The sequence below is a fragment of the Amborella trichopoda genome, chromosome 1, assembly GCF_054954075.1.
Source record: "Amborella trichopoda isolate Santa Cruz 75 chromosome 1, AtrichopodaSantaCruz75HAP2 v2.0, whole genome shotgun sequence".
NCBI classification, from domain to species: Eukaryota; Viridiplantae; Streptophyta; class Magnoliopsida; order Amborellales; family Amborellaceae; genus Amborella; species Amborella trichopoda.
Window position 1 is genome coordinate 10736497 of NC_142336.1, and position 16989 is coordinate 10753485.

The following is a 16989-nucleotide window of genomic DNA, read 5'->3' on the forward strand; positions in this document are numbered from 1 at the left end:
TATAAAAAAATAATTCGTAAAAATTAAATTGACTAAAATACCCCTAAAACATTTCGAGGGTATTTTTGTCAAGTTATTTCCTGTAAAATATGTTTTTGATATTTTTCGTAGATTCACCTATTTTTTAAAAACAGATGCCTAAAATTTCAAGTAATTTGAATATGTAAAAAAAAAATTTAAAATTCAAACACTATCGGACATCTGTGATTGTCAGATCAGCCTAGATTCAATCTGGGTCTTTTGGTGTATTTTCACAGGTAAGCCAACCGGCTTATAGGAGTTTTTTCCATATATATATATACATATTTAATAGATCGATCAATGGGAGTAATAGTACCTAGGTTAATATTATGTCCTAAAACTCTTATTTTGGTTTGAAATAAATTAAGTTTTTTCGCAGAAACAACTAACCCAGCATGTTTCACTGTATTGATAAAAGTGTTAATATGTTTAAAATGTTGATCAATAGAATCAGAGAATATTAAGACATCATCAATGTAGACTATCATAAATTTATGATAAGGATTGAATACATCATTCATTATTTTTTGAAAGTCAGATGTTCTCACTAGTCCTTGAATTTGTGGTTCAGGATGTTGGCTATTTCTAGATGTAGGTCTTTGTGGTCTGTCATATGTTGTGACAGATTTTTTGGATGGTTCTAATTTCACATATTCATCTATTGGATTATCATATACTACTGAATCATTCTGATAAGAACGACTTAGGTGATTTGGAAATAGTATTTCGATATTCCCATTAATATGTTCAACAATCCTGTCAAGAATGTTTTGAACTGGAATTTGTGATGGTTGGTTGTCATTGTGTATTAACCATGATTCTAGTAGTCTTATGTCAGACCAAGAAATTGTTTTTGGAACTATAGTTTTGGATTTTTCTATATTAGTTTGGAATAGTATAGTTTGACCTCTTGTATTTATTTGAAGAACATTAGGACATAGGGTTGTCATGACTGTATAATAAATACGATAAATTATTGCAATATTTTGGGATCCTTGCATCATATCAAATCCTTGTGTTTTAAGGTTTAAAGAAAATACATTTAATATATTAGGATCTGTTAAAGACACAGAATAATTAGGGAAACAATTAAAATATATTGGTCCACTACAAAGACTGGATTCTACCATTCCAAGTAATGAATCAGAAAACCTATTATGTCTTGTATCTCTTAGGCATACAAGAACAGAATTATTAAGTCTTAATCTTGTTAATGGTTTAATTGCTATTTGTATTAACCCAATATGTAGATATTTATAATTTTTATTTTTATGTACTTGTAATATTTTATTTGATAGAAGTTGAAAGTCTTCTTAGTTATTAGTAACAAACAAGGTCTGTTCTACAGTTTTTATAGCATAGCCTATTTTTAAATCGAATGTTCCTTTTCTATATACGTTAGATATAGGTACTTTTGGTATATTCCAATTTTGTATTTGGTTTTCAATATCATTTATAATCACTTCTTCTTTATTCTTAATTCTTAGAGTATTACTAGTTTGTCCAACCGCTTTATCCGTAAGATTTCTAATAAAATTTTCCATTATTAGGTTGCGGATGAGTGTTGTCTGGACAATCCTCCTTGACTACCTCTTATGTCTGTTTTGACCTCAGCGGCTCTCCTGGCCTTAACGGTCTTTAGACTGGGTGTTTGAGTGTCTCTGACCTCAATTCTCGGACCAACTTTCTTTAATGGATAATTTTCTTAGATTTCCTATGATGAAGTTGTTCTTGAAACTAGTGACTCTCTACTAAGACAGTGAACAGGTGTGAACAGGGCTGGCTCTGATACCATAAACGCGCCAAGATCTACCCTAATTTATTTTGCATAAATCTTAACCTTTATTATCTTAAAAACATGAATAAAGCATAATTATAGTTAATTAATTGTCTTAAAATTCCTATATAATAGAAGAATAAAAATATTATGAAGATAGCAAAAATAATAGAAACGTCTAAGATAATCCAAGAGGTATGAGTTGAATTTCTAATTTTAATACTGAAAACTAATTTCAATTGCATTTCATAACTATAACATCAATACATATTGTTACAATGGAATAGTTATGTTTACATGAAACTTACTGTTGACATAAACAGTAGCTATTAAACAACTTCCATTCTGATGGACAATAAGTAGGGAGAAAAGAGAAATTACAATCACACATGAAGTTAAGAATAAAAGTTACTGACTTTGTAGTAGACGGTGTATACAGGACTGATAGAAAGCTAGCCTATTGTAGTAGAAAAGAAAAAGAGAATAGCAGAGAAAAATAAGAGAGGAATGTTGAAGAAGGCCTTCTGATGTAGTTGTGAGGTTTCCTTATTCTCTGCCCTTCAACTTTAGCGGAGATGGGGTTTTATAGACGGAATCGAATGTCATGGCTGCCAGGTGGACTAAGATGCTCGTCTGGGAGGATGGTGATATGATGGAAGATGCCTTTGTAGATAAGGAAGACTGCATTTGTGACTGAGGAAGTCTTAATAGTGTCGGTGATGAAAGCTTGGTGGAATGGGATGCTATGTGGCAGTGAATAAAACAACAGCGGTCGGTGAGGATCTTGCTTTAGTATAAAAGACAATTATGGTACTATTTATTGGGGACACGTGGACGCTTTGATGTTCGAAGAACAAGGGATTGATTTGATTAATATTTAGTCATATCAGAAAAGGAATCTAATTACTGTGCTTGCTTGCTTTATACTGTGTAGGAGTCTTATCAAGTGAAGGAATCCTATTTTTTACTATTCAAAGGGTCATATCAGGTCTGCTTTATGGATAATTGGGAAAGAGTCATATCAGGTGTGCTTTATGGATAATTGGGATATTTTCTTGAGCTTAATGGGCATGGGCCTCAGAGTCTGGTTTTTGACTGAAATCCTCCAGTAATAAGGGATTACCGGATTGGACCGTTTCTTCTGATGTTGCCGGTACTGTAGAAGGTTCAGCAAATATTCCAAAAAGTTTTTTTTCTAAATCAGCAAGAGTAGCATTAGGATAGGCTTGTTTCATTTGCTTAATATATATATATATATATATTGTCACCTAAACCTATTATTCTTCATATCTGTACCAGATAGTTAAAAATGTATGTTATTATTTAATTTTATTCTTTTTTTACAAAATAGGATTAAGTTGAAGTGGTGTATCTACTTGATGCTATCACATACCATATAAAAATGTAAACAATATTTTTAATAGTAAAAATAACAAAAAATACCCCTTCCATATTTCAGGGGCTATTTGGTCATTTTAAGTCTTCATAAATATTTGTATATTTTTTGTGTGACATATTATGTAGTATACATCATCATTATGCTAGCCTTTTTCCAGGTATTTGGGATCAGCTATAGGAATCTTGATATGTCATTCTGCACTATCAAGACAGTTACACTGGCATGTATTTTAACTATTTGATCAAAATTTGATGGCATGAAGCATAACCTAAACGTTTGTTCATTTTTGGTGGCATCTAGTTGTTACACTTTTCATTTTAAGTGACAACCTATTGGTAGTTTTTCCCTCCTCATGCCCTTACATCCTTGTTCTAAAGACAGTTAGACAAGCCAAGGATAACCCCTTTGGAACTTTGCAAAACCATCTAGCTCCCCCTATTGGCATAGATATGTCCTCCTCCCTCCCTCCCCATGCCTCGTGCTCAAAATATCTCCAAAACTCTAACAGTGATCAAATCCTCAAATCCAATATTTTCCTGTACACTATCCATGGCTTGCAATTCAACAAAGGAGCTGGCCATCGAAACTCCTCAAAGTCTGACAGAAAAGACTCCAAAAACCCTAGTTTGGAAAAGTCTGATCATTGCCTATATGATGGGAGATGAATTTTATAGCTGATGCAATAGTGTGGTGTTGAAATTCTGCTAAGTTTGGCCAGAACTTGGTAGAGAACATATTTAAAATGGGTATCCATGCTCTTTATATCCATAATATAGGGCCATATATTATTTTAGTTTTTCCAGATTCTTCGACTTTCCCATGAATCCAAATTAAAATTTTGGGAAATTACAGACCATGAGGAAATTTTGAATAGACAAATTACAAAATGAAGATTTTGAAAACAATGAGCAAAAGATGATGATTTTGGTTGTAGATTGGCCAAAACAAGCTCCAATTCTCTTATTTCAGCTGTCTTACCGACAAGATTTATGTCCTTTTAAGATCTTCTAATATTTTCACATACACATCCAAACAGTCTGCAGTTGAGATAAAATAAATAAAAAACGACTTTTTAATTCAGGTAAAAAGAAAATTTTTATTGTGAAGCTTTGTTTTTTATCTTCCATCCAAACTGGCCCTTAGGCCTGGATTTTCTAAACAACCCTCATTCCTTGCTCTGCAAAATCCTTATAACCCTTTAGAATCACCACGAGGACTCTCTGCAAACCCTGGTCCTTGACTCCTTGCTATACCTTCCGGTATTTCCAATACATCTGCAATACCCTTAATCCATATGTCCTTGCTCTACCTGCGGCAATATCGCAAATTTTAAACACCCGATTGGACAGGTCACTCTTTAAATTTCCACAACTCTGCTCCTGCTGCTACAATAGGGAAACAAGATTTTTTGTTTTTCATCTGGGCAGGGCAGAGATAATCAGCCATCATTGAAAATCAGGCAATATAAGATACATACTCTCAAGGTGCCAGACATCGTAATTCCTTCCATTGAACAAAATCTGGGTTAATTGATTCAAACCATCTTGTATTAAGTAGCAAGAGTTAAGGAAGCAGCTATATATGAAAATCAGTCAAAGAATGACAGAAAAGCATGTGTCTTCAAATTAGACAATATATGATTCATGCTTTCAAATGTGCATGATTTAGAAATTCCTTCAATGGATGAGAGCTGGGTTAATCAATTCAAAACATCTTATATTAGGAAACAGGTGTTAAACAAGCAGCCATCCATGAAAAACAGTAAAAGAATGATAGAAAGTATGTGTCTTCAAACTTAAAATCTTACAAGTTCAGGGTTGAGAGAAACCGTAAGGTACAGAATTAAATGAACCTCTCAGCAAAAGGCTGCTTCAATCCTTCATCAACAGTCAGATAATTTTTTCTCGTTACAAATTCTCCTGCTATCTCCATTCATTAAGGGTTCACCTGTCTCCATTTGCAACAATCAAAGAATCAGAAGAACGATATAAATTATTACATACACACATTATATTAAAAAACCACTGAGATTTCCATGATAAGTTTCCTCAATCAAGTTTACTACTAGAGATGTGTTTGAATTTGTAGTGATTCTTCATTAGGTTTTTCCATTTCCATGCCTTGGAGAGGAGAAAGGGCGTTTTTCTTGGGGGAGGGGGGTGGTCATCCTGTAAATATCTGGACTTTGGAAGGTCCACAACTAAGAAAGCTTTTCTTTCAAGTCTTAGTATGGTAAATTCCATGTCCACCTTGATTTGCTGCTACATCAGGAGATCACCCTTCTCTCTCTCTCTCTCTCTCTCTCTCTCTCTCTCTCTCTCTCTCTCTCTCTCTCTCTCTCAGCATTCAAGCCAGGTAAGAAAACCTAAAAGCAGAGGCATATCTCATGGAAGAAAATCACAACTGGATGACATTAAATAGTTAAGTGAAAAGATTAAGGAAAGAGGACCAGAAACATAAATCTTACAACTTAACCAGTCCTCAGCTCAGTGTTGTGGAACAAGCAAAAATTGAGTCTGCTGTAATTTGTTGCGTTCTCATCAGTCGTTATCATCTCTGGTGATTTGCTGAAATTTTCATTTATGAAGAACAGGTACAAAGCTATAAGGAAGTGAAAGAAATAGGCATTGGGGTCACCACGTGCGCTTCTCATGGACCCTCCCAACTTCCCATGAATCACTTTAGATTCATGTACACATACTTTTCATTATCCAGATAATATAATTTGATACTGGGAACGTGGTGGACTTTGTGATAGTCTTCTCCTGAAACAGGATGCAACCTTCTTAAGAAATCAATTGGCATATCTCCAAAGTCTAGATTTTGAAGTGAAGTAAGGTATCTGAAGCTGTGATCCAACATTTTCAACTTCTTGCAGCCGACGATTGTAATGACTTGGAGAAGTGGCATGCATCCTTCCTGCATTCCCTCCAACCCTTCCAGTTCTTCTAAGTGAATGAGAGAGAGAGTCTTAAGATTAGGAAATTCCCGGACACCATCACGTCCCATTATATTCCCTTTATATGCCTTGAAGAGCATAAGAAACATCAGATTTGGTAATGACTGCAAGGCTACAAGTGGGTCTTCGATTAGTGCACAAGAAACTAACGCCAACATTCTGAGGCTCCTAAGGGAGCACAATGACATGGGTAACTTCACCAAAATGGCATTCAGACACAGTTGATTGAGAGGAGGTAGGGAAAGGGGGGAAGGCATTGATTCTAGGGAAACAGGGTTTTGTACATCCATTGACGATAAATACAGGGATCGAAGGTTTCTCATTCTTTGGAGGGATCCCCATAACTCATGTCCATCTTCCACATTCACTAATTGGATCTTGAGTTTCTCAAGTTGGTTCAACTCTCCCAACTCTTTAAAAACAGTTAAGTCAACTCTTACATGCTTCAAAGTGCGAAGACTTGTTAATCTCCCAACACTAACATTGAATGGCACATATTCCTCATGGACGGAAAATTTACCAGTTGAGAGCACCTGAATCCAGAATTCCGTATGGGAAGCTTTTCTTTTGTATATGAGCAGATGAGTTAAATTATGCAGGCTTGAGATCTCACTGGGAACATGATCCAAATTAGTCCCTCTACAATCCAAGGTTTCAAGTCTTTGAAGTTTTAGCAAAGACATGGGAAGCTCCTGGATCCCTGTATTCATCAATCCTAAGTACCTCAGATGAATTAAATTTCCTACTTCATTAGGTAAGTTCTGGAGAAGAACACCCCCCAAATCCAATACCCTCAACAATCTTAACTTGGGTAAGATAGAAGACAAGGTATCCGGCAAATGCCCCACTTTGAAAGTGAGAAGAGAACGGAGATGTGGTTTATCAGTGCAAACTTCGATACATTTTGGGGGCTCTTGGATTGAGAGGCGCCGAGTCTTGGAATATATTGTGGTGGTGGTGATGCTCGTTGAAATTTCGCCAAACTTCTCACTCACAGACATGGAGAGAGCAAGACTACGCATAATATCATGGACACGACATGCTCGAATTAGCCCAGAAGCATTCACACGGGACACTTGGATCAAGTTTCTGTCAATCAACTCCTTAATATATACCATCGCCACTTGCTCCATGGTCATTTCTTCACTTGCAACAACGAATCCTTCCCCGATCCATAATCTAATTAACATTTTTATGCTCATCTCACAATCTTTTGGAAACAAGCATAAATATAGGAAGCAATTCTTGAGGAGGTGATGCAAATCATTAATGCATAAAGAAAGAATTCCCCATACCCTTTCCGTTGAGGGATTATTAGCCAACTCCGAATTGAGACTCCTTAGCGCTTTGGTCCATTCTGCTAATTCCAATTTTCTCTTGTAAAGTATACCTCCTATAGCCGAAATTGAAAGAGGAAGGCCCTCACAGTCATCCACAATGAGTTGCGCCACCCGTTCCAATTCTTCAGGAACTTTTTCCAAGCCATTTTTTCGAAATGCCTTGTCACAGAACAAGGACCATGCCTCGTCCTCTGGAAGAACTCGAAGCTCGTGGATATGGTTCACCACCCCAAGCTGGAACACGAAAGAACTCAATCGAGTTGTCAAGATAATCCTGCTTCCATTTTCTCTGTCCGGCAAGGATATTATCATTCTCTTCCAAACATCTTCGCTCCATACATCATCTAAAACCAAGAGAAACCTCTTATATAGTAAATAGGAGGTCAGGCACAAATATAGCTCCTTCTCGCTGTCCATAGAGTCGATTGTTTCAGTATCCTCTGAGCTATCTTTGTAAAACCCTTTTAACATGGTTTTCAAAAGCCCCAATATGGTAGCGGATCTTGACACAGTTACCCAAGAACGGGAATCAAAGTGCTTCTTAATCTTCTCTTGATCATACACTTTCTTAACTAGAGTGGTTTTTCCTATACCACCCATCCCCACCACTGACATCACCTCAAGTTTTGAACTTTCCGTCACCAACAATTCTACCAGTTTTGCGGCATCTTCGTCTTTGCGCAACCCATCTGCCTCCTTGATCAAATCAAATGGCAGAAGATCTCCACTGTAAGAATTTGAAATTGCACGTTCTTCTGCTTTTATTTGAATTTGGAACACAGATCTCCTTTTCATGATGCTTCGGGTAAGTGCCTTTACACCTTTGATTTCAGATCGAAATCGATAGCAAGCAATAAGCTTCTTGCTGAAGCATGGGCGTTGGCTCTTCATTTGAATGGTGAATTGGTCGATGAGATCTTCAACATCGTATGCCAATTCTCTAACTTGATTCATCCACTCCTGTATGAGTTCATCTCCACTCCTTTCTGCGCCATCCAAGAAAACACGCACGTTCTTGAGCTCGATATCGAGCCAGGCGATGTCTCTGTGAACCCCGTACAGAAGACATGCTTCTTGGTTGAACAAATCATCCAGTTTCTTCATCTGAGAACTTGCCATCCCCCTCTCTTTCTCACTTGCAAGTCTGCTAGTTTTTCTTCAGGGTTCTAAATCCAGATTAGAGCTAATTGTCAACCTATAAATTTGTGTGGTCAGTATTTGGTATTATGGGTCGGCTCAAATTAGTGCTCCAAAAAAAAAAAAAAAGAAATTATAGTATGGGGATTTTAAGAGACCTAAAAAAAATATTAGACGAGGTTAAAAAAAAAATATATATATATATATACATCATTCTAAAAACAGTTCGGTCCCGACCAATTCCTATTTTGATAAGTTATTTGGATTGACAATCATTGAGATTAAAAATATGAAGAATGAACTTATAGGACCCTCCCTCACTTAAAAGATTACCATTAAATTTGACACATATCTCTATAAAAATTACTACATGAATGTGAGAGTTGACTTTTATAGAGATCCACACCAAATTTAATGGTGATTCTTTGGAGTCGTACACACATGAGTAGGGGAGGGTCTTATAAGATTATTTCTCTTAAAATATTGATTTTTTTATGGCCCAAAAACTTTTTTTTATACTTAATTATGAAATTTATAATTTAACAAAAAAAAAACATCCTATAAGACCCTATCCCACCCATATGTGTAGAACCCTAAAGGATCATCAATAAATTTAGTACAGATCTCTAAAAAAGTCAAATCCCACACCTATGTGATAATTTTTCTAGAAATCCATACTAAATTTAATGATAATTTCTTGAAATCCTACATACATGGATAGAAGAGAGTCTTATAAGATCATTACTCTTCAAAAAATGACACTTATTGATCATACTTAACCGTTGTTGATCCATTGCGTCCCTTGGTTTATTATGCTCCTAAAAGGTGCCTTAGCTTCATTTTGAATATATCCCGTTCGGTTGGGTGAACTAGCTAGGTTGGATTTGGATCACCAATCTTTATATAGCAGTTCTCTTGAGTTATCACTAGAGTATTAAAATGGTTTTAATTTTAAAATATTTTAAAATTATATTTTAAAATTTTAATTTTTAACTTGAAAATCATTAAAAATTATATTCCAAAAAATAAAATTTTGATTCTAATTAATTAAAAATTATATTTTAAAAACATTAATTGAGAGGAGATTAAGCATTTGGCCGATATGTCATTAAAGGGAAAGTATATAATGAGGGGAAAAATTTATATAGAGCCGAAGATCTAAACAATCAAATTAGAGACTACCTCAAAAATTTCACGGTAAGAGGTTGTTTTGATGTCCAAATACCCTCAAATTGATCATTTTGACATCAATATGCATAGACATGATAAAAAAATGAATTTCAAGTTTAAGAAATAGTGTCTTTTGTAATGCATTTTTGAACTGTCAATTTTAAAGATTTCCAAGTTTTCATAAATCTGTCGATCTACATTATTTTCTAACTTTTAAACTATATAAAGAAAGATGGAAAATATATTATAAGACTATCACAAAGATTTCCAGTACTAAAACCATATTTCTCAATACTATTTGAAAGTAGCTTTTAATTTGATTGTTTAAAGCCTAGGCTCTATACAAACCTCACCCATGATGAGACTATTTACCTTTGGTAGAAGTTGCCACTATTAATCTTTACCACTAGATGTGAAATTGAGTGGCTTCATTTATTTTATTAATCAAACTCAAAGTTTAAAAACAACTTCTAGAATTTTGTGATATTCCCAAACTATCAGATTTCACATCAAATGTTTTAGATAATCGTGATATCTTTTAATCCAAAGTAAATAGCCTCATTGTATAGAATTCCTAGATTAAATTCTCCAACAAAACCGAGCGACTCCGTTTTTAAGTGACATCAATTTGCGGTCCTGAAGAGGAATTGGGGAAATAACGCGTGGATGTGGCTTTTTCTAGTAGTCCCAAGATGCCGTATAAGAAGCATCTCTTGCGAAGCGTCTATTGAAGATTTTTCGTTGCGGACACTGTCTATGTAGAAATTAGTCAACTATTAAAAATTTAATTTTTAGGTGGATTTTTTTAATTAATTTTTAAGGAATGTAATTTCTAACATGAAAATCATGAATATAAAAAAAATAAATAAATTTTAAAAATTAAAAATAATTTTATTAAGAAAACATTTAGATCGTTAGTTTTAGAGACCGCAAATGTAGAAATATGGTATGAAACAATTTTCCTTTTTTTGCTTTCGAATAAGTAGGAAAATTTATAGAAAAATATTTAAAAATTTATTATATATTGGCATATTTTATATTCATTTTTTAGATTTTGAATGGGTAAATTATTATATTGCGATTTTTTGTAAGAAGACGATCTATCTTTTGTATATGAATGTTATAATCATTCCCACTCATTAAACGTCAAATTGGATGGCTTGGGCTGAGTCACAAAGTCCAATAATATTTTTTGAAACTTGGTGCCTATTCAATGACACTCTTACAACAACTCATCTTGAAATTTAAAGGGCAATAGTGGTTGTGATCTCCAATACAAATGATAAATGGTTTATTTGTAAACAATCTCTACTACATTATATTTTAATATGAAATTATATACAAGGAGGTCGTAATCACCTTTAGTCATTGAATAAAAAATTGAATAGCTGAGAATATATTTCGAGAAAATTTATTTTGGACTCTGTGCTTATGTAATAACATAACTCTAACTGCATAATTTTACATCAAAGTGTAAAAAATGATAGAGAATTCCTTATACCAAAAGTAAATAGTATTATTGTATAGATATTTTGAAATTTTATCTCTTTTTTCTATACAATGGATTAAGCTCAAAATTGGCATTTTCATACCTCTCATCATATATATATATATATATATATATGAAAAATACTACGCAACACCTATTGGTGAAAATGAACAATGATTTCGCCTACCTCCATTACCGTTCAAAGTTCATCCGTGGTCACGATTATCCGGTAGCATTTCATTTTTCTTTTTTTTTATATAAATCAGAATGACCTGAAATTTGGACTTGTATTCATCAAAACTAGGGGAATCTTAAAAAAATATAAATAATTATTTTACATGAAAAATATTCACCAAAATACCCCCAAAAAGTTTTGAGGGTATTTTGGTCAAATTATTTTCATGGATAATTTTTTTTTATATTTTTATTAGATTCGCCTCAGTATATGAAATTTGGACGGTGATGAGGGTAGGCGAAATCACTATTCATTTTCGTCTATAGACATTAGGAAGACTTTTCTATATATATATAATTAATTAATTAATTAAAAATACTTTAATTAGACATTCTTATCAAAATACCCCTAAATAGTGTAGGGGTAGTTTTGGTTATTTATTATTTTGAATTATTTTTTATAAGTTCATGATGTTGAGAAGTATGAACTTAATTTGATACATAAAAAAGATGATAAAAATTAGAATACCCTATAATTGAAAATTAATAATCTTATCAAAATACCCCTAAATATTGTAAGGCTATTTTTGGTTATTTATTATTATGAATTATTTTTTTATAAGTTTATGATGGTAAGAAATATGAACTTAATCCGATATATGAAAATAAAATAAAAATTAAAGACTCTTTATGCACGTCTTTTATAAGTGCATAATGGTGAAAAATATGAATTATTTTATTTAAATAGTATAGATTTGACATACATTTTAAGTTAGTATTAAAATGTAGCAAGTCTTTCGAGACAATTCCAAATCTACCCTTCAAATATTGGATGATCTCTCTTCAATCTTGAGACATTATCTTTTTCAAGTGCACAGAGAATACAATTAGAAATTTTCTTTTTGTTGACATGAGTTAATAGTTGAAGAGTTTACAATCTAAAATTTGGGGTCACAAAAATAAGAATAACCTTTCTAAGCTTACCCTACAGCATAAAATTTATATACTTCCCCTTTATCAAACCGTCCATTCTGAATGGAGGGTTAAGATTTCCCCAATCACAATGTCACGTCTATACACTATTTTATTTTTAAATTTTTTTCTATGAACTATTTTGACACCAAATTTTGGTCGTTCAATCCTCTATTAAACTTGCACTAGCGAAAAATATAAAAAAAATATTTTCAATAAAATAAAAAGACGAAAATACCTTGAAAGATTCAAGGGGTATTTTGGCCATTATATTTTTTTCAAAAAATTATTTTTACTATTTTTTATAGGTGCGCCCCAATGAGAAGATGACACATACCAAATTTCATATTCATATGATTTGTATAAAAAAAACTAAAAATAAATTACTTTGAAACGTCAGATTTAAGATCAAACGGTGAATGACTCTCTTGATCAAAATTGGACGTCTGGATGATAGAGGAAGCATAGATCTTCTATGCAGTAAGGGAAGTATAAAAATATTTCTCCAAAAATAATACCTAGACAAGGTTTTACTTTGAGGGAGTAAATAGACAACATGCGGAGCATAAAATGTTTTGGCTTCTTTTAATCTTCACTTAAATTTGATTAATTAATGAAGGCGTATGACAGGGAAGCTCCGAGGAATCCTCTTCGTGAAACATTGAAAAATGTTGTAGTTAGGAGCGTGGTCTTTGTCTTGGATGTTCTTATCAATATCTGGCGACCGCGTTTTAAGTGGTCCAAGCTTCAAACCTTGTTACACAAGTTATTTTATTGAAAAATTTTCGGATCATCTTCTTCAAGGAAACAATTTGAAAAAGATATTCTTAAAGTTCTAATTTCATGGTTTTTTTTCATATTAACAGTAGGAACGAAGGGTGGGACATGATGTTGAGTCATTTTCAATTCTAATTCTATCCCTTGTCATTTGGGGCCTGGTATTTGCACAACCTTGTTATGCATCAAATCCTGGGTATAAAAATTCCACTAAGATGGTCTTGAAAACAATGTCATTTGGTAGCTTGCCCTGGTTTGGCTCATCTAAATGTAAAACTAGGTTTTGTACTATTATTATATTAAAATCTAATAATTCTGATAATGTTGACAATATTTCATAGAAATAAAAACAATAACAAGAATATGTAAATAATACAGTTTTATATCATAGTTATAATAATTATATAGTAAGGTAATATCATTTTATTAGTATTATATATTAATAATAATAATAATAATAATAATAATATTGTAATGACAGTACTATCATTGATATTGTTTGATATTTCATAATAGATATTAAATAATAACAATAATAAGTGTAAATATTATAATTAGTAATATCATAATTATATTAATTATATAGTAATATAAAATATTTTATTAGTATTAATAAAATATTATAAAATTTAAAAATATGATATCAATATACAAAAATAATAGTATAATACTATAAAAAAATATTTAAATGATCACTATGTCAATAATAAATATTTTACATAATAATAATAACAATAACAACAATAATAGTAGTAGTTATGGAGGTGGTGATGGTGGTGGTGGTAGTAGTAGTAATAATAATAATAACAATAATGAAAATAATAATTCACAAAAATATTTAACTTTGCAACACATCCAAGCTATCAAACTTCACATCGGATGGTTGTAACTAATTGTGACTACCTTGTACCTAAAATAAATGGTCTCATTGTATACAATCCCTATATATATATATATATATATATATCTATATATATATATATAGAAAATGCTGAGACTAGCTCACTAACTCATATGAACATATGAGCTCAACAGCCAAGATTGAATCTTGGCTTTATGAAAACAAAATAAAACTTCACCTCAAATCCTCATCTAGAAAGCACTTTTGGCAACGAAAATCTCTGTGATGGATCTAAATCAATTTCTAGCAATAATAAATTTTTAAACTAAAAAAATGGTACTGATCTTGTGGATCTTTGAACACTTAGTTTTGCAGATATAAATATATATAGATATGTGCCATTGACATAGTCAAACTGATCCCCCTCTAATAATGAATCTAGATCATCAATTTGGTGAATTTCAAAATCTAGGTTTCCACAAATTCAAAATTAAATTTTCCTTTTGAACATTGTTCATCTAATGGTGATAAAGCTATTTAAAAATTAGGAAGGAAAAAAAATCCTTCTAAGGCTTTGATCTAAGCAACTCATCATAATGGATATAATATGTTAATTGGGTTAAAAAAATACCTTCTAGGGTGTATTTTCAAATTTTGTTTTTTGTTTAATTATTCATTAGAATAAAAAAGGTGTACATTTAAAAATTCGGCTAAAACAAATAACTCTAACATGATTTTTAAAGATTGTTTCATTATATGACTATAAAACAGTTGCATAAAATCATTTGTTTTATGCAACGGTTCTATAGTATTAAAGTCAATGATCTTTAAAAACCATGTTAGAGCTATTTATTTGACTTCAATTCTAAGATATACACTCTTTTAATTCCAATGAACAATCACAAAAAAAAGGAAAATATAAAATCACACCCTAAAAAGTATTTTTTGGCCCAATCAATATAGGCCGTCCATTTTAATGAGATGTTTAGATCTAGGCCTATAAAGATTTTTTTCCTTTTCAAAACTTTTAGATAATTTTATTATAATTATATTAATAATGTTAAAAATAAAAAATTAATTTTGAATTTGTAAATGCCAATATCTTGAAATTCATCAAATGGATAATCTAGATTCATTGTTGGAGGGAACTCATTTTGATAATATTTAAGGTGCAAATTAAATTTGATTTTCCTTGAAATTGATTATTAGGATTAAGAGAGTATGTGGGCAAAATTTGAGGTCAAATGTATCGCATAAAATGACTTTTTACAAGTGTGGTTTCATTGTATTGTAATGACTTGGTGACACGATATCATTTTCTATATATATGTTTATAGAAAAAACCTAAAAAATGCCTATAGGCAAAATGATACAGTGCTTGCTGTCGTTACGGACTTGTTATGTACGTGACGGTTTATTAAGCGGACCCACAATAGAAGGCGCCGTCCGTTACGGTACCTCATGAATCTTTTGACTACTATGGACTTAGTATGTCTGTGACAGTGCCCACCATAGACATGCTAGATCCGTAGCGGTCTAAAACGCACACCATCTGATTTTTTCAGATGGCAATTGGCTTATGGGAAAAATCACTGCACCATTTCACCCATAGGCATTGTGTAGATGCTTCCCCTCTCTCTTTCTCTCTCTCTATATATATATATATATGTAATTTTTTTTTTTTCCCCACTTTCTAACTACGAGAAAACAAAAGTTCTCTTTTTCTTTCAGGTGAGACTCGTAAGATCTCTCTTATAAAAAAAGAAAATGCAGCCCAAGCAACGGAAAAACTCATAGAGGATGAGTAACAACACAATGGCTTCTCTTTTCTCAAACTGATATATTAATTTTTTGAGCTCCTTTTAAAGCTGAAGAATGAAGGATATATGTTCCTAAAGACCAATAAGATAAAGAGTCACCTCATTCCACGAATTTACAAATATTAGATGATACTGGAAAAACTAAAGGGCATTTGAAAATCAAAATAGAGAAAAAAGGAAGAAAGATCTGAACCCACATAAATGGATCATGGATAATTAAAAGAAGGTTTGAGGCATTATCAAAGCATGATAAGTGAAAGAAAGATCAAATTAAACTAAATGGGTCTGGCAAATTTAATTTGATAAATTTACAGAGAAATGTTTTTAGCAGTAAATGCACATGTTATTATGAAAAAAAAAGAGGATAGTTTCATGGAGAAGATCAAGGTATTATTTTAGCAGAATAGTGTTGGAGTGGCACATATGGGTTTGGAAGTCATTTTATCTCACCAACTGATGTTCGAGTAGGTGCCTGAAGCTCGATCTTATAGCTCGAGGATGATAGTGTTTATGGGTGTTGGTTTAAAAGATGCAGGAGAGAGGAAATGGGTACATGGGCATTCCCCCAAATAATAAGAAAAAAGAGGATAAAAAATTCTAATATACCATAGGATTCTGTTTATATACAAAAGTATACAAAGAGACTATTTATTTTTGGTACAAAATGGTAACAAATAATCTTGACCATTATAAATAAAACTGAGTGGCTGCGTTTGTTCCATTGCCTGAGTTCAAAATTGAAAGAAATTTTCTTGAACTTAATGACACATCCAAGTTATCAGATTTCATCGGATAGTTATAAGTAATTGTGACCTTTTTGTATTAGAGGTAAATGGTCTCATTGTATACAATCCCTTAAAATATACGCGATCATTTTTTTTATTTTTATTAAAAAATATTTGAAATTTAGGATATAGTAGTATTTTTATATAGCACACACAATAAAAATTATAAAAATATTTCGAATAAAACCTGACTAAAATACCACTAAAACTTTTAAGGGTATTTAGGTTATTTCTTTATTTTTTTATTATTTTTATTTAATTCACCATATAAAAAATGTTTACAAATAAAACTTCAGATAAATATTATTTTTAAATAAAAATAAAATAC

General features: G+C 32.1%; 1 protein-coding gene across 10 annotated transcripts in view; it reads right to left on the reverse strand.

The window, feature by feature from the left end:
* LOC18446812 (disease resistance protein RPM1) overlaps positions 1–8670 on the reverse strand; it is a 27452-nt gene extending 18782 nt beyond the window's left edge. The window contains exons 1-3 of one of the 10 annotated variants that reach the window (XM_088861076.1): positions 5665–8670; positions 5050–5144; positions 4267–4506 (exon numbers count right to left, since the gene is read on the reverse strand). In XM_088861076.1, the coding sequence (XP_088717202.1) occupies positions 5874–8615 (2742 nt within the window). In that variant the 5' untranslated portion in view covers positions 8616–8670 and the 3' untranslated portion in view covers positions 4267–4506; positions 5050–5144; positions 5665–5873. Of the gene's footprint in view, positions 1–4266; positions 4617–5004; positions 5149–5664 lie in introns of those variants that run through there. The other 9 variants (XM_088861065.1, XM_088861072.1, XM_088861068.1 and 6 more) reach the window with 9 other exon arrangements.
* Between the last annotated feature and the right edge of the window lie 8319 nt (positions 8671–16989).